This window comes from Nicotiana tabacum, chromosome 20 (genome assembly GCF_000715075.1).
Source record: "Nicotiana tabacum cultivar K326 chromosome 20, ASM71507v2, whole genome shotgun sequence".
Lineage (NCBI taxonomy): Eukaryota > Viridiplantae > Streptophyta > Magnoliopsida > Solanales > Solanaceae > Nicotiana > Nicotiana tabacum.
This window is the reverse complement of record NC_134099.1, coordinates 46,415,529-46,434,636: the sequence shown is the minus strand read 5'-3', so window position 1 is coordinate 46,434,636 and position 19,108 is coordinate 46,415,529. Positions and strand designations below refer to the sequence as shown.

The 19,108-nt window shown below is 39.2% G+C and overlaps 1 protein-coding gene and 1 long non-coding RNA gene across 2 annotated transcripts; one reads left to right on the top strand and one right to left on the bottom strand.

Annotated features, from left to right (window-relative positions):
- Positions 1-1,066: 1,066 nt before the first annotated feature.
- Positions 1,067-2,854, top strand: LOC107794343 (peptide chain release factor 1, mitochondrial-like). Its single transcript, XM_016616825.2, has one exon. It carries the CDS (start codon positions 1,144-1,146, stop codon positions 2,437-2,439), a length of 1,296 nt encoding a protein of 431 aa, XP_016472311.1. The 5' UTR covers positions 1,067-1,143; the 3' UTR covers positions 2,440-2,854.
- Positions 2,855-5,947: 3,093 nt separating this feature from the next.
- On the bottom strand, positions 5,948-14,408 carry LOC107794344 (uncharacterized). Its single transcript, XR_001649916.2, has 2 exons — positions 14,144-14,408; positions 5,948-6,926 (listed from the first exon to the last, which is right to left on the bottom strand). It is a non-coding gene; the product is annotated as an uncharacterized LOC107794344 (long non-coding RNA).
- Positions 14,409-19,108: the final 4,700 nt, after the last annotated feature.

Below are 19,108 nucleotides of genomic sequence, written 5' to 3'. Positions count from 1 at the left end.
GAATTCTCACCCTAGAGCTTCTCCTAATTGTGCTTGTTACCCCGGCATTCACATTTTCGCATCCAAACTCTTCAGTGTTCATAACATTAACAATCGCTTTATTAAAAAAAAAAAAAAAAAATTAACGCAGCGTTTCCACTTGCCTCTATTCGGCATCAGTGTATAACCCTCTGATAAGGGATTATAATATAATGAAGGAGAAAGACAGAATCTGGAGAGAGGAGAAAAAAAAAAGGGTGTAACTAAATACCTTAATTGAAGGCACTAAAAATGGGTTGAGAGCTTTTTAAGGTGGAATGTATATATTTTGTAAACAAAACTTGTGTAGGTAGGGTAATTTACTAAACATGAACATTTAGGGTAATAAAGTTTCCAATAGTGTATAAGAATGAAAAAATCACGTACCAAATTATGCACAGCCCTAGCCGAAAACGCTTTAGCGCTAATAACTGGGAGAAATTTAAAAATAGTCAGATTTACAACTGGTCATTCAAAAATAGCCACAGTTTCAAAAGTAATCGAAATTTAGCCATTTTTCATGTAAAGATAAATCTGAGCGAAAACACTGTTCAAAACCTGGAAAATACGCTCGTATATTATTCTGGAGTTCCAGCATAAGTATGCTTGAACTCCAGCATAATATACGGGAGTTCCAGGATAACTATGCTGGAACTCTAGCATAATATGTTGGAGTTCCAGCATAAGTACACTAGAACTCTAGCATAATATACGGGAGTTTCAGCAAGTATAAATGTCCAGTATAATATACTGGAGTTTGGAGCACCGGTGCTCCAATCTCCCGTATATTATACAGGAGTCAGCAAAGTATACCGGTCCAGCATCATATGCTGGAGTTTGTACACAGATGCACCGAACTACCATATATTATATGGGATTGGTCTCTGTTGCAGCAAAATAGTGGCTATTTTTCATTGACTTCGTAAACAGTGACTATTTTTGATTGATCAGTCCGAAAACTGGCTATACCGTGCTATTTTGACCTAATAACTTGGATTGGGCTGACCCATTAATTGATTCGGCCCATCTAAACTATTGTCTCTGTTGTGAAGAGCAGTCAGAAAAGAGGGCAGAATAGGAGGGTTCTGAAACAACAATTGTAAAGAAAGAAAAGATTGATAAAGGATGAGATTGTGGAGAAATGGTAACGTGACCATCCTTGGATCAATAAAATCATGGAAGTCACTGTTGGATCTAAAGAGGAAGGACCAAATATCAACTGCTGCACTGTCTACATCTACAGTGACGACGAGCCGAAGAAGAATCCCAACTGTTTTTAATCTTGTTCGTTTATATTCTACGGAAGAGCTGCAGCAGCCTCAATTGTCTGTTGACCTAATTAAAATGATGGAACAAAGATTATCATCAATTGAGAACAGAAATGCTCATCTTCAGCGTTTTCTAAATCAGCCAGAGTTAACACCTTCTGAATATTCAACTGCCAACAAAGAGCTCAAGAAACTCAGAGATTCAGTAGATCTCATAACCGAGTTAAGGGCAAAACAGAAAGAGATTCAGGAACTGAAATCGGTACTTTCCGAATGCCAAGATGACAAGGACATGCAGAAGATGGCTTCGGAGGAATTGAGTGAAGCCACAGAAGGAGAGAAAGAATTGCAGCTTCTCCTTCTAAAGTCATTACTACCCAAAGACGATGCTGACGAGAGGGACTCCATTCTCGAAGTGAGGGCAGGAACTGGAGGGGAAGAAGCTTCTTTGTTTGCAATGGACATATTCAAAATGTACGAAAAATATTCGGCGAAGAAAGGTTGGAAATACGAGGTTCTAGAAATAGCTGAGTCTGATCTTAAAGGATACAAAGAAGCTATTGCCTCTATATCTGGATCTGGTGTATACGGGAAATTGAAATTCGAAAGTGGAATTCACAGAGTTCAGCGAGTGCCTGTGACAGAGAAAGGTGGACGCGTTCACACCAGTGCTGTCTCCGTTGCAATTCTACCGCAGGCAGATCAGTTAGATGTGAAATTGAGAAATGAAGATTTGAAAATTGATACTTACAGGTCAGGAGGATCAGGAGGTCAGCACGCGAATACCACAAACAGTGCTGTGAGAATCACTCACGTGCCATCGGGGATAACTGTTTCCATACAAGACGAGCGATCCCAGCATATGAACAAGGCCAAAGCACTAAAAATATTGTGTGCAAAACTATATGAAATCGAGCGACTCAGATTTCAGTCGAGTAGATCAAAACTTCGATTAGAGCAGATTGGCAGTGGGGACAGATCTGAACGGATCCGCACATATAACTTCCCTCAAGGACGGGTTACTGATCACCGCGTTGGCATCACAACTCATTCCTTAGATGATGTTATGCAGGGAGAGGATTTGGATACTTTCATTGATGCTCTCCTTTTGCGGGAGGAAATGGACGCCATTGCATCCTTCAGCTCCACCTAATGTTAGCTGTCAGCAATCGCGCTGGTTAGTGGTTACCCTTATATTTACTTCGTAAGAAAAGAGTTGGTGGTGGGATTGTGCATTGATAAATTATAGTTTCCATTGTGCTTCCAGCTGTTAGAAGAGCAACAATTTTTGCCCCCAATGAAGCTACCTATCGAATAGTTTAGATGTAGGGAAGTTTTTAGGTAGGGAAGCTGGAAATAGTGTGTGTATAATGAGTGAAGTGCTTGTTTTATATGCGCGTCAGGTCCTTTTCTTTCTTTTCCTTGGTAGTCGAGAGGCGGATTTTCTCTCCTAGTATTGTGCAATGTTGGAGAGCGGAAAGAGTTGAAATTGCAACTACATTCCTATTTGAATAATTTTTTGAGAGAACTCAAATTTTGTGGGAATAAATTCTACTCGAAAAAAAAAACTATTGTCTCGTTATCTTCCTCTGAAATTCTCAAATCTTCAAAAGATTATTGCAGAAAAATTTGAATTTAGTTCCTCCAGTAAAGAAAGTGTACCACATCAAAGTTTAAGATCTATGCTTCATTGTGGAAACTGAAAAGTTCAAGTAAATCCTAACTCATGTAGGCTTGAAAGTAACATACAGTTGTGATGATATGTCAAATTCGGATGAGATAATAAAAGTCTTGGTAAAGCAATATATGTCTACAAATTGGTGCAAAGAGCAGACTCAGATAGTTGATGTTTCCAATTCTGCCCGGGAAATTCAAACAACCCAATATTAAGACATGGCAAATGAATGCGTTGACAGTCACAATACAGCCTCCAGATTGGGCTAGAAGATCATTTTCTTGACTCTTATATTGTATGCTTTCATCGTGTTCATGTGCGTACATTTCCAATCATTCATTTGTCTGTTACACCACAACGTGCTTATTTGTTAGTATTATACTTATGTTGGTTGCCTGCTCTTATACCTAAAAGAGGTTATCATCTGCTATATCCTTGAATCTGAGGCTAAAAGTTGTTGAAGTTTTGATGATCGATCAGTTCCCCTTCTTGCTCATAATCTTGGGAAGAGTACTGCAATCATTTTATTAAGTGTTTGATATACAGTTACTTTGTCTATTTCTTGTGAAACTTTTTTGTGAGGAAGGGAACAGAGGCAAAAATGATATACAGACTGCTAATTAGGGGAATTAGGGTGATTACACATGCTGAATCATTTTAGTATAAACTTCTATTAATTGTTTGATTCTGGTTTTTCCATTAGTCATTCCACTGAGTTTTTCCCTTTTGGACAATGATAGATTCTTGAAATTCTGTGCTATGAATGTAGTCATCCAATACTAGTAGTCGCCAAGGCTTTTGGCTTGAAAAATCTGTCAAAGCTTAATGTGAATGCAGGCACCAGAAGTTAGAAGTTCAACTAAACTCCATGACTGCTAGTCAATCAATTTTGAGTGTTCTTCCAAGGAATAAAGAGAAATAAGTGGGACAAAGTGTAATCAATCATCTGTTGACTTGAAACCTGTCCTAAACTCTTAACAGTCTAAAGTAACTCAAGAGAAGTTGAGAATGCTAAAATCTTACCCTTTTCTAATGATGGAAATTGTTTGAGAAAGATTCAAAGTCAAAAGAAATGCACCAGGGGGTATTCAAAGTTTATAAAACAGAGTTCACTCAAATTATAGGGTCGCCAGAAGGTTGGAGCTTTTTCAAGGGGTGCAGAAAGATTGAGGATTTGGAAAAGCTTTTCGTGTGTCCATTGGTTCAACCTAAGGCACCAGAAAATGGCAAATTAAAATCAAGGATAAGTTTGATATCAAAGAGATTTAAATTCATCGAGCACTGCAAAAGTATGTGCAGTCGAGTAGTTTCTGACAATATACAATACTAGAATAGTCCAGTTAACTCCATTCACTTGTTTGCGATTTTTTATGTATTTGAGACTTGACTCTCGTTACAAGGAAATGAGCAACTAAGAGAGATGATGTAGATTCATTGTTAGACACCATAGAGGTTCTTCGAAGAAGAACAAGGACATACTTTTTGCTCTTTTTGATCTATAAATATGGCTACTAGCACAGTCCTTTGTGCTAAAGATATGTAAGATTGCTACCCTTCTCAAAAGAAAAGAAGATGAGCAACTAAGAGAGCTGCAGATGGAAAAAGAGTTCTTCTCTTTCAATAAAAAGAGGGAGCAACATTCTTTGAACACACTATCTCACTGTAAAAATATAACTTACAAATTCTAATTTGTTAATCATCCATGCTTGATCAAACATCAAAACATGTCAAGGTAATTCAATCTAGCCTCACTTCAATGTAAGGGATGGATAAATTTTCCGTGTCACTGTTTTGAACATCTTTCGGATCTCCTCTGAAAATCACATTGTAGAAGATAGAAAAGAGTTCGTCTCTTCTAAGGCGTGTGGTTCATTGGAGGTGTGAGACGTTTTGTGGTGAGATTGATGATATTATAGGTGTACTCTTGAGAAACTCTTTTTAATCAGAAGAACAAATGCTTCTTCATATTAGGTTCAAGGGTTTGAATATATGAAACCTTTGTTTTAACACTACTGTTCTGTAGGATCTGTTGGTAACAACAACAACAACATACCCAGTATTATCCTACACCGTGGGGTCTGGGGAGGGTAGTGTATACGCAGACCTTACCCCTACCTTGTAAGGACAGAGAGGTTGTTTCTAATAGACTGTAGGATCTGCCGGTAAGACTCATATATATGAAGAAAATTCTTTAAGGAGCCAGTTTGCCATTCAAGGGCCAACTAAGTTATATTTCATGCTGTATGGATTGCCTCTATCAATAATAGATTGCTGAAGTGACTAACATAATACCAAGTTCATGTGTAGAGTTTGAAGCAGCGTACAAGGTATACACGATTTGATTGATCTTGCTGGCAGAGTGATATTTTCAAATATGCAGTTCGAGAAGACAAATTGATGGGGCATAGCACTTTTTTCTCTGTTATATCCACTTTTAAGTGTCTTTCTGTTTCAACCTCTTCTGTTTATTTTGTTTAAAATATAACAAAAAAATTAGCTCTCAGTAATTGACTTTGCTTTGCACAGAACTCAGAAGCAACAAATTCTATTATTCTATTGTCTTCATTAATGGCATTGGCTCCAAACGGATTTCTCCTGTCTTAAAGAAAAAATTCGTAGTAATATATTATTCTACTAAATAACAAGATATACATCCCAAGTTCTCTATATATATAGTTGGCCCGTGTAGCACGGGCCCAACAATTTGTGTAACATTATCTTTAATTCAAATTATCTTTCATGGTTTTTGCAATTTTATTAAGAAAATCAGTTAGTAGCATAAATGACTAAGTTAGAGTAGCATCTTTGTACCATTTTTGCCCAGTTGCTTTTTATTTTCTTATTTCAATGTTATTTGACAATATAGATGTATTTTCCTGCATCTATAGCATTAGCAGTCATGTTATTACGAGCTAGTATATTGGTTTTTATGGCAGTACTACAAAATCTTGTTAGTTACTGCATCATAAAAAGAAATAAAGCTCTCTGCTATAAAATGAGAAACTGTGTTATAGCTCAAATATTCTCATCAGATTGATACTTACTTCAGGGAAAGAAAATATTGTACACAACTCCTACATTTTGTTATATTCGGGGAAAACTTCAACAATATGAAGTCCGACAAAAGTCATTCTTGGGAAGTCGCACTGGAAAAACAACAGCATCAACTTGTCAATTCTATTCTAGAGCTCTCGCAGAATCTTTTGGTCCAGGTTCTCTCTATCTGCACAAGCTTTTTGTCCAGGTTTTTCTTGCTAATAATTTTCCGCAATTCAACTATAACTATGCTGGATGGTAGTGTGTAAGCACAACGATGTCATGATCAGAATAGAACAACTGCTGCAGATCTTTTGCATCAAATATGAGTTCTTTTTTGGACTTCTACATAAAATGTGAGTTCTACCACAACCATCTTTTTACCGTTTCCTTGAGCTATATTGCTTCCCTTATTCGAAGCTGCGGACAATTTGATCCCTAATGTGTCCAAGTAAGGGAATGTATACTGAGAAAAGAGCTAACAATAACTCGCCAGTCGGCACCATAGAAGTTAGGTAGTTAAACAAATCCCAAAATCACAAAGTGCAATGGAGGAGAAATAATAACAAATGCCAGCAGGGATAACAAAAGAATGAATCACTTCCAAAATCCTTGTTTTTCTATACCAAACATAATAAAAGATCATACATTATTGTCACATATATCTTTCCTTATTCAAAGGTAAAGAAGAGAATGACGGCAGATTTTTGAGACTCTTCTGCTTTTCCTTCTCATCTAAACTGAAATTTTTTAAAGTCTTAACTAATCGTTAGACAAAAAAAAAAATTCAGCAGGACAAATGTTTTTGAGAACCTTATTGCAACACGTTACCAACTTATCCAAGCAATTTAGCTTCCAAATAAGCTTCATGCAAGTGCAATCTAGTTAGAAACAATTAGACAGAATTTCAAGTCGTGCTTCAGTTGTTCCTGTAAAAAGCTCTCAACCAAGTTAACTTTTAAGCCCTTCTTAGTTGCAACAGTTGGCAGGAAAACTTAAAGTATGAAAGCACCTCAATACGCAAAAAGTAATTCTCATGTGCACGTAGTTTACAGAAAAGAGGAGTAATAATTTCTGAGGAATTAACTTTTCCCTTTCTATGTCCTATCAAGAAATCAAGATGCTACTCCAACAGAATAGATATTCTTAGCAGGTTCTACTGTTAAAGTAATATCTTCTTCTCCCTATTCTAAACATCGTCTTCTAACTGCTTCTACCATCTTATCAGCGCACACCTAATACAATAGACTGAAAAGTATATTAACTCTATTTATTTCAAAGTTTCATTGGAAAATGAGTACACAGTATACATCAGAAGTGTCAACTTTCACTTGATCCCAAAGGCAACTTCATTGGCATCTCGAAAAGTAAGTTCTTGATGAATCTTCTTCCTTAAACATGGCTATAGAGGTTATTTACATACCATTCTATTAATACAATCGACCGAAAAGTATACTAACTCTATAGTTTCATGGAAAATGAGTACACAGTATACATCAGAAGTGTCAACTTTCACTTGATCCCAAAGGCAACTTCACTGGCATCTCGAAAAGTAAGTTCTTGATGAATCCTCTTCCTTAAACATGGCTATAGAGGTTATTTACATACCATTCTTGAACACTTATAATTCCTGTTTATGGAGGCTTCCTTGGCTAAGAGCCAGAATGCTTCAGAAAAGTACAGATTAAGAATTTAATCACGATTTAGCCCCTGCCAGAGAGTATTATTAATTGATTCTTGGATACTTAAAAAGGATGTAATACCAATGGTTCATGGATCCTTAAAAAGGATTTCCGATCATCCCTTCATTAAGGGCTAACATATCTAAAATTTGCCAGCTTTATTTATCACCTGATATGCAGTTTTTAGTTAAAGATTCTAGGTATCCTTTTTAATTAACCTTCTAGCATGCTCATGTTGGGAATAAACCCCTTACCAAAATAATATTCACGGTAATAAAGCGGAATAATAATGTAGCACCGAGATACGGTAATTAACAAGAATAAAAGAGTAACAATGACACCAAGATTTTTACGTGGAAAACCCTTCTGAATAAGGGAAAAAACCACGATCCCGAGAGGAGCAACTGATATCACTATAGTAAGGAATTTTACACTTTGTAGGTCGGAGATAAATACTCCAAAGACCACTACAACACTCAAAAGAAATAACCCTCTTTTGATATTCCCACCTCACTACAATATCGCTCACTCTCTATTTTCCTCACAGACTATTTTCTTATACCTTGTCTGTGAAATCTCACTCTTTCTTTCTCTCTTTGTTGGTGTGTAGAAATGAGAGTTGAAGCTCTCCTTTTATAGCCAAAGCTTCACTCTCTAAAGCCTACCATATTTGACAATTTACACACACTTTTCACAATTCAACAAAGTTGGCTACCAAACCAAAGAAATTCAACAAAGTTGGCTACCAAACCAAACCAAGTCAACAAGGTTGGCTACCAAACCAAAGAAAACTTTTATTAGGCACATGTCTAATACTTCTTCAATGAGATGGACCTCATCAATCTCCCCCTCCAGTCTCATTCATCTAGAGGAGGTAGCACTGTCTTCTAGTTTGAGTGCATGCCGACAAGTTCTTTGCATAGCTCGAACTTGTTCCTTGGTACCACCTTGGTCAGCATATCTGCGGGATTCTCACTTGTAGAAATCTTCAAGACTTTTAGAGATTCATTATCTACCATTTCTCGAATCCAATGATATCTCACATCAATGTGTTTGGTCCTTGCATGGTACATAGAGTTCTTGCTAAGGTCTATTGCACTTTGACTGTCACAATAGACGACATACTCCTTCTGATGCAATCCAAGCTCTTGAAGGAACCGTTTGAGCCATACCATCTCCTTGCCAGTTTCTGTAGCGGCAATGTACTCTGCTTCAGTTGTTGAAAGTGCAACACACTTCTGCAACTTAGACTGCCATGATATAGCTCCCCCTGAAAATGTAAACAAATATCCAGTAGTAGATTTTCTGTTGTCAATGTCACCTGCCATATCAGCATCTGTATAGCCCTTCAAGATTGGATCAGATCCTCCAAAGCGCAAACAATCTCCCGTGGTACCTTTCAGGTACCTGAGTATCCACTTGACTGCTTCCCAATGTTCCTTTCCAGGATTTTCAAGAAACCTGGTGACAACACCAACTGCGTGAGCAATATCCTCAACTTCCGACTGCTGAAGAATAAGGAACTTTAGCCATGTTCCCTTTCTCCTCCACTGTTGTAGGACACATCTTCTTACTCAACTTTAGATGACCAGCAAGAGGTGTGCTGACTGGCTTAGCATCCTTCATGTTGAAGCGTTCTAGTACACGTTCAATGTACTTCTCCTGAGATAGCCACAACTTTCTACTTGTTCTCTCTCGAACTATCTTCATCCCTAGAATTTGTTGTGCTGGGCCCAAGTCCTTCATATCAAATGACTTGGACAGATCTCCTTTCAACTTTGCTATCAACCCCTTGTCTTTTCCTACAATTAACATGTCATCCACATACAACAACAATATAATAAAGTTATTCTCAGAAAATCTTTTGAAGTATACACATGGATCAGAATAGGTCTTTAGGTATGTTTGACTTTTCATGAATGAGTCAAACTTCATGTACCACTGCCTTGGTGCCTGCTTCAATCCATAAAGACTCTTATTCAATTTGCACACCATGTGTTTCTTTCCAGCTACTTCAAATCCTTCTGGCTGCTCCATATAAATCTTTTCTTCTAAATCTCCATGAAGAAATGCAGTTTTCACATCCAACTGCTCCACTTCAAGATCTAGGCTAGCTGCTAAGCTCAAAATTGTTCGAATAGAAGTCATTTTGACAACAGGTGAGAAAATTTCGTCAAAATCAATACCTTTCTTTTGTTCGAAGCCTTTAACCACCAATCGAGCTTTGTATCTGACCAGCTTGCCATTTCCATCTTTCTTGAGTTTAAAGACCCATTTGCATTTGAGTGGTCTTTTACCCTTTGGAAGTTCAACCAGCTTGTATGTGCCATTTTTCTGTAGAGATTCCATCTCTTCTTGCATAGCTTTCATCCACTGGTTCTTTTCTGGATGGGACAGCACCTCCTTAAGACTTTCTGGCTCCCCCTCATCACTGATGAGGACATACTCTGTGGAAGGGTACCTGCATGACTCTACCCTTGGCCTCTCTGATCTCCTCAGAGGTTGAGGTTGTTCTTCTCCCTGAGTGGGGTGCTCCACTTCCTCGACACCTTCATCAAGTTGCTCCCCCTGCTCAATAACCTCACCAGGTTGCTCACCCTGATCGGCAACCTCGTCGGTCGTACTTTCTGCACTTGTGGGATTGTTAGAAGTAGAAGGAATAGTAACAAAGTTAGGAATTATACCATTCTTCGCCTTTTCTGACATATCAGCAGCAGTTCCAACTTCACTTTCTCGGAAGACTACATCTCTGCTTCTGATGACCTTCTTCTTTACAGGATCCCACAGTCTGTACCCGAACTCTTCATCTCCATATCCGATAAATATGCAGGGAACAGATTTATCATCCAGCTTTGTTCTCTGCTCTTTTGGTACATGTGCAAAAGCTCTGCAACCGAACACCTTCAGATGCGAGTAGGACACCTCCTTGTTGGTCCAAACTCTCTCTGGGATTTCAAACGACAACGGAACTGATGGACTCCTATTGATCAGGTAACAGGCTGTCTGAACTGCTTCACCCCAGAATGACTTAGGTAGTTTAGCCATTCTGAGCATGCTTCTCACCTTCTCCACAATGGTGCGGTTCATCCTCTCGGCTACGCCATTGTGCTGTGGGGTTCCAGGAACTGTCTTTTCATGTCTGATCCCATGACTTGAACAATACTCTTCAAATTCCCTTGAAGTGTACTCACCTCCATTGTCACTTCGGAGGCGCTTTAGCTTTCGACCCGTCTCCCTTTCTACTAGAGCATGAAATTTCTGGAAAACTTGAAACACCTGATCTTTGGTTTTCAAAATATAAACCCATAATTTTCGTGAAGCATCATCAATAAAAGTAACAAAATATTTGTTACCGCCCATTGATTCAATTTCCATTGGGCCGCAAACATCAGAATATACTAAATCAAGTATATTCAATTTTCTTTCAGACGATGTCTGAAATGAGACTCTATGCTGCTTACCAAATAAACAGTAGTCACAAGGTTTTACAGTTGTACCTTTGGCATAAGAAATGAGTGATTTCTTGGCAAGAATCTGCAATCCCTTCTCGCTCATATGACCCATTCTTTTGTGCCATAAATCTACAGAAATCTCATCTTGTGCCGCGTTCAATTCACCTTGGCATATTTCTGCATTTGTCCTGTACAACGTGCCACGAGCAACTCCCTTTGCAATCACCAATGATCCCTTAGTGAGTCTCCACTTTTGATTTGCAAAATAACTCTCGTATCCATCTCGGTCTAAAGCAATTCCCGAGATCAAGTTCATCCGCAAATCAGGTACATGCCGCACATCCTTTAGAACCAATGTGCATCCGACATTTGTCTTGATACAAATGTCACCAATCCCCTCAATCTTTGAGTAACTTGTGTTACCCATTTTCGCTGTGCCGAAATCACCTGCTACATATCTGCAAAAAAGATCTCTTACCGGTGTGGCATGGTGAGATGCCGCTGTGTCAACCACCCATTCCGACTCTGGACCTGACAGGTGCATGCATTCCTCTTCCTCATTTATAAAGAGGACAACATTATCATTATTTTGCACCATGGCGGCTGTGTTGTCGTCATTCTTCTGGCCACTGGTTTCACCTTTGCCCTTCCTTGGATTTGGGCAATCTCTTTTGAAGTGACCTGGTTGATTACAGTTGTAGCAATTTCTGACTCTTGATTTGGATCGGTTCTTTGACTTCCCACGAGCTCCGGATCTACCATAGTTGTTCGAACTCCTTTGATAACTCCTGCCTCTACCTTCTGTGATGAGAGCCTGTCCTTGATTTTCAGGCTTCTTTCTCATCTTCTCATTGAGTAGAAGAGCCGATGTGACATCTTTCAACTCAATAGTAGTCTTACCGTGCAGGATGGTTGTTGCCAAGTTATCGTACGAAGATGGCAACGAGTTCAATAGCAAGATGGCTTTATCTTCTTCCTCGATTTTCACTCCGAGGTTGGCAAGCTGTGTGATTAGTCCGTTAAACACATTTAAATGTGACAAAAAATTCGTACCTTCACTCATGTGTAGGGCGTATAACTGCTTCTTCAGGTACAATTTATTTGTCAGCGTTTTGGACATGTATAGGCTTTCCAACCTTGTCCAAATTCCACGTGCAGTGTCTTCATCAATGATGTTATTTACCACATCATCTGATAAGTGCAACCTGATTGCACTAGCAGCTCTTTCATCCAAGTCAGCCCAATCCTCAGCTTTCATGGTATCAGGCTTTTTGGAATCAACATCTAGAACCTTGTGTAATCCTTGTTGGATGAGCAGATCTCTCATCCTTCTTTGCCATGTTGAGAAACCGTTATCTCCGTTGAATTTTGCTACCTCGTACTTTACTCCGGACATTTATTTTTCACCGAGTATAGTACTACCGATAGTGAATAGTATTTCAGTGAACGAGCAGAACCTGTGCTCTGATACCAGTTGTTGGGAATAAACCCCTTACCAAAATAATATTCACGGTAATAAAGCGGAATAATAATGTAGCACCGAGATACAGTAATTAACAAGAATAAAAGAGTAACAATGACACCAAGATTTTTACGTGGAAAACCCTTCTGAATAAGGGAAAAAACCACGACCCCGAGAGGAGCAACTGATATCACTATAGTAAGGAATTTTACACTTTGTAGGTCGGAGATAAATACTCCAAAGACCACTACAACACTCAAAAGAAATAACCCTCTTTTGATATTCTCACCTCACTACAATATCGTTCACTCTCTATTTTCCTCACAGACTATTTTCTTATACCTTGTCTGTGAAATCTCACTCTTTCTTTCTCTCTTTGTTGGTGTGTAGAAATGAGAGTTGAAGCTCTCCTTTTATAGCCAAAGCTTCACTCTCTAAAGCCTACCATATTTGACAATTTACACACACTTTTCACAATTCAACAAAGTTGGCTACCAAACCAAAGAAATTCAACAAAGTTGGCTACCAAACCAAACCAAGTCAACAAGGTTGGCTACCAAACCAAAGAAAACTTTTATTAGGCACATGTCTAATACTTCTTCAATGAGATGGACCTCATCAGCTCAAACCAATTCTGAAAGTACATTTATACTTATTCGGGAATATTTAGCTTACTCCTTGAAAGTTTCTCAACTTCATGGTAGATCGACTTCTTGCGATCATTATGTCAATACAGAAACTCAGTTGAAACTTCAGCATAAGGACACACACCTAACAATTTTAGGTATTTACTGTACTACAGGTGAAAGAAATATTGCAACAGATACAAAAATGATACAGTATTAACTCTTGAGATGTCATTCAAGTAATTCCTGGAAAAGTTTTACATAAAACTTTTTTGGCATATACGAATGGCTATGAGTATACACATTTATCATCTTCTCAATTGTAATTGGGCTGGATGGGCATATTTAAAAAGGATAAACCAAAAAGTTGCTTGCCCTTAACACTTAACTCTTGGTAGACTCTTTTGCTTGAAATCTTTGTTGATTAAGCTAAAATTCGATACACACAGTGTTTGGCAGTTAGTTTATGTCAGCAAACCTTGTATTGCTACAGCTTTCTACTGGGTAAATAGACTCGTAGAGACTATCAGGTAATGCTGCATAGTCAAATCCTCAAAGTATAGTTTCGTGCTTCAAATACTACTACTTTGAGGCATCAGGTCTAGTGCAAACTTGATCTCTAAAATGGATGCCCTCAATAAAAGAAGTTAATTCCTAATTTACTACTTCCTGGCAGAGGAAAGCCCAACACTTTGACAGCACTTTACTTATCGAGGGGAAAAAACCCAATACTTTAACAAAGGCAAAATCAACTCCTAGAGTTTCCCCCCCCCCCCCCCATAATACTCAAGCATATAAGACTCTACAAATTGCAGTAATCCTAAAAGAAGCAACCACACAGACATCAGCGAAAACAGAGTTAACCCAACAAAGGACCCAAATAATTGTCAATTTGAACAGTGAATAACAAATTTTAGCACTCACCTGGCAGGAGAAGCAGCTGAGAAAACCGACTAGAGCGAAAAATGACACAAAAAATAGAGAACACGGAGAGAAGAAGAGAGAAGTGCACAATCGTCCATATGAATTCACAGGTGTTGGGCTTTTGTACAAGCTGGGGGCGCTAATAGAAAACATGGACCAAAATGGAGTAAAGTAAAATTCTATGATTTTTTGGGGGAAATTTAGTGAACCGGAAGCTCCTCTCGGTTCTCGCTTATTAATAGTGATAATAATGTGCGCGCGTGTGTTTATTGATATCCAAAGTCGTCAAAAAAGAATCTTTTGATTATTTCGTGTTCTTTAATCAAGTAGCCGGCAATTTATTCTCAAGACGTCAATAAGCTATTTGAGCTAATAAACTATAACGTAGATACAGTCAGACCTCTATATAATAGCATTACTATATAACAATACTTCTATCACAACCTCAAATACCCCGGTCATAATGACGCCTATCACAATACTAGGCAAGTCAATCCAACACTTACCACATCAAATTCCTTTTATAAAATCATTTTTCAAAAACAATTAAGTCTCAAGCTTTCATAAGTAAAATGAAAATCAACAGAAATATGCGGAACAGTATGAAATACACTAACACAACCCAAATCCGGTGTCACTAGTCATGAGCCTCTAAATACAACCAAGACACTGTCTGAGTAATACAAAATAAGTCCGAAGCAACAAAATACTAAAATTGGAAGTAGGAAGGCAGGGCTGCGAACGCCGTGCAACTACCTTGCAATCTCCGGATAAACTCTGAGAGTGCTGGAAGCTCTCAGTCTGATTCTCGGGCACCTGGATCTGCACACAAGGTACTGGGAGTAACGTGAGCACGCCAACTCAGTAAGTAACTAAAGTAAATAAGGTCTGAGTGCAATGACGAGCAATTTAAAATCATAAAGAGTTTTCAACAGAATATCAAGTCAAAATCAGCAGTTCCATAGCCAGTTATCTCATAAAACTTCAGTTTCAATTAAAATACTTCAAAATCATTTATTCAACCTTTTTCAACCCATGCTTAGTATAGAAAGAATAGTGAAAGCAGCAAAATGTCATAAATGGGCCCCTCGGGCAAGGTATCACTCAGAAGTATAGCCTCTCGGGCAGCCTCTCAGTCACTCGTGGCTCAGCTCTCGTCAATCAGTGCTCACTCTCAGCACTCAGGCTCATTAATATCTCATAATAATAATAATAATAATAATAATAATAATAATAATAATAATAATAATAATAATAATAATAATAATAATAATAATAATAATAACCACTACGGCATGCAGACCGATCCACAGAAATCATAACAACCGATGCGGCGTGCAGCCTGATCCATAGTTTATAGTCAACTACGCTCACTGGGGGTGTCCAGACTCCGGAGGAGCTCCTACATCCCAAGCGTCATATCGTTGCGGCGCGCAGCCCGATCCAATATATATCGTTGCAGCGTGCAACCCGGTCCATATATATATATTGCTGCGGTATACAACCCGATCCGTATATATAATATCGCTGCGGCGTGCAGCCCGATCCATAGATATATAATCCTCACAATTAGGTCCTAAACCTCTCTCAGTCATTAACCTCACGGTCACTCGGGCATATCACTAAAAATCAGGGAACTCAGCCCAAACAATTTTCATATACTAAGAAACAGAGTGATGAAATCGGTTTTAAACAAATAATAGGTAAAACATGGCTGAGGATATGCTTTCAAATCAAACAGAGTGAGGAAAGTAGTAAAAATACCCCTAAGGGTCTAAACAGATCGGCACAAGGCCCCAAACACGGCGTACAACCCATAATATAGTATCAATCTCTAAAATACGTGATATCATAAGATTTCAAATCAAATACGCAGCTTAATAGTCGCTACGGGACAGACCAAGTCACAATGCCTATCGGTGCATGCCCACACGCTCGTCACCTAGCATGTGTGTCACCTCATTTATCAAAACAATACGAAGTACCGGGATTTCATACCCTCAGGTCCAGATTTACATTGGTTACTTACCTCAAACCGCATGAAATACTACTCCACGACGCCCTTGCCTCTAGACTCGGCCTCAACTCGCGTCGAATCTATCCAAAATCAGAATTACAGCATCAATATATGCTAAGGGAATGAAGCCCATGTGAAAATAATCAATTTACATCAAGAATCCCAAATTTGGTCAAACCCGACCCCTAGGCCCACATCTCGGATTCCGATAAAATTTACAAAACTAGAATCTTTACACTCTCATGAGTTCATACATACCAAGAATACCAAAATCCGACCACAAATAACCCCTCAAATCCCTAGATTAAGATCTCCAATTTTCAAGCCCTAAACCCCCAATTTTTGGCTACTAATTTCCGTATATTTCAAGCTTAATCAGTCAAAAACCATCATAGAAACAAGTTTAGGGTCCAAAAATCTTACCTCCACGAAACCCCCTTGAATTATCTCTTCGAATTGCTCTCCCAAGCTCAAACCCGCATGAAAAATGGTGAAAAACCACTCAAAAATCGCGAAGGGCTAAATTTATATGTTCTGTCCCAGCTAAACCACTTCTCCGGTCGAAATCTCGCACTTGCAGTCCCAAGTGCGCATCTGCGGAATTCACTTAACTGCCCAAGGACCGCACCTGCGATCAAAATCCCGCACCTACGCTATCGCAGGTGCGCTCAAACATCCGCATCTACGGTTCCAGCTTCTCTCGCCCATTTACGCATCTGCGGCCCCCTTGTGCTTCTGCAGGCCCGCACCTGCGGTCCCCAATCCGCAGGTGCGGTTATGACAGAAAACTCAACAGCTGAAGATGCTCCAACAAATTCCCTAACTTCCCGTTAACCATCCAAAATCATCCCGAGACCCTCGGGACTTCAACCAAAAGTACGAACAAGTCACATTACACTATTCAAACTTATACCAACCTTCGGAACACTCCAAACAACATCGAAACATCAAAACACCCTCGGATTTTAGCCTAAGATTTCCAAAACCTCCGAATTCCGCAAACAATCAAAAAGTCAATCAAACCACCTCCGAATGACGTGAAATTTTGCGCACACATTACAAATAACACAACGGACCTGCTCCAATTTCCGAAATTCCATTCCGACCCCGATATCAAAATTTCCACTACCAACCGGAAAGCGCCAAAATTCCAGCTTCGCCAATTCAAGCCTAAATCTACCACGGACCTCCTAATTACGTTCCGATCACGCTCCTAAGTCCCAAATCACCTAACAAAGCTATCTGAACCATCAAAATTCACATCCGAGCCCTTTTTCACCTAAGTCAATGTCTAGTTGACTTTTCCACTTAAGCTTACTCAAAAGAGACTAAGTGCCTCAAACCTCTCCAAGAACACCCTGAACCCCAATCAACTAACCTGATACCACATAATACAGGTGAACAAGATATAAAGAAATAGAAATGGGGGAAACAGGGCTATAACTCTCGGAACGACCGATCGGGTCGTTACATTCTCTCCCACTTAAATATACATTCGTCCTCGAACGTGCCCAGAGTTGTTCCGAAAACCATGAAGTCGCTATATAACTTTACTATGCACATACACAGGGGTGATCCCACGTCACCCTGTCTCATATAGGTCCGATAGTACAATGTAACTGAAATTTCACACTCCAACCTAGCCCATAAACCTTAGAACTAAATTTCCGCTTCCGAAATTATCTATAAGATCATAATCTCACATCTACACACCGAATAAATATGAACACGTTGTAGCAAGCCATAACCACAATTCAAGATGGAAACCACAGGATATACCATACAACTCGAACACTTATAGCGAGGACTTCAAATCACAGCAATTGCTCAAAACAACCGAATACTGATAATAAACCTCTTATCAAATAAAGCCTCATTTCAACACTTCCGTATACTGCCAATGATGAAAGAAACACGCAGAATCATAACCATTCCTCAGATCAACCAGTCATGAAGCTCTCTCTCCTTTGGCAAGGACCATAATAGATTTCTGAGCCGAATCTCGATATTATCCTTCCAACATGCTGAAATCGAATCCCGATAGTATTCATTCTAGATATCAATGACCTCATCTCATCCAACATGACTGCTCTAGTGACATGACACATCGATACAATCTAGATCCACAACCCGTGCGACCCGCACATAAATAAGCAACAGTCCAAATGTACTCAAACCACGGAAAAGTGACTTAAAGGAGAGAGTTGTACCGCAAGCTCACCAGTACTACCATAATACAATGTTGAGAACCCATCACACATCGTAGAACCAGATCACACGAATCCAACCCGAAGGATCATATTTCTGTATAACTTTGTTGCAATGCACGACCCTATCCGAACACTGGTCTGCATGAAACACCTCAAGTTACTGTGCTCAAAATCAACAACCACACGCAATTTGATTTCTAATATGAAAAGCAAATCATCATAACCATGGAAAAGCAAATGACATAACACCACACAACCCGAAAGGACATAACCAATACGGCATCCACCGAGCAATACCCGATACTCTTCCCGCTCGAATTCCACCATGAGGCCCAAATAGAACCGCACCATAGGTACCTATAACCAGCAAATCATAACGCCTCGCAACACAGAAAAATAACTCATAGATCACCCCAACACATATCATTCAATAACAACCGAATCAACACATCTCTCAACAATAGCAACTCGGAGTCAACAAAGCCGTCTCAATGCAGAACACACATCCATATAGGTCTACCAGTGAACCCCCTATCAGGGAGTTCCTGAAGTTGCTCCTTCAACTCCTTTAACTCCGCCGGTGCCCTACGATACAATACCCGACACCAAATCAATACCAAAATCAACAACCCTATCCGGAGGCATGCCCGACAACAGGAAACATATCTGGAAAAATCCCTCACCACCGGAACCGAATCAATGGTAGGAGTCTCTACACTGACATCCCTCATGAAGGCC

What these genes read in the sequence shown, in the direction of transcription:
- LOC107794343 (XM_016616825.2), top strand. Translation starts at nt 1,144, where the DNA reads ATGAGATTGTGGAGAAATGGTAACGTGACCATCCTTGGATCAATAAAA.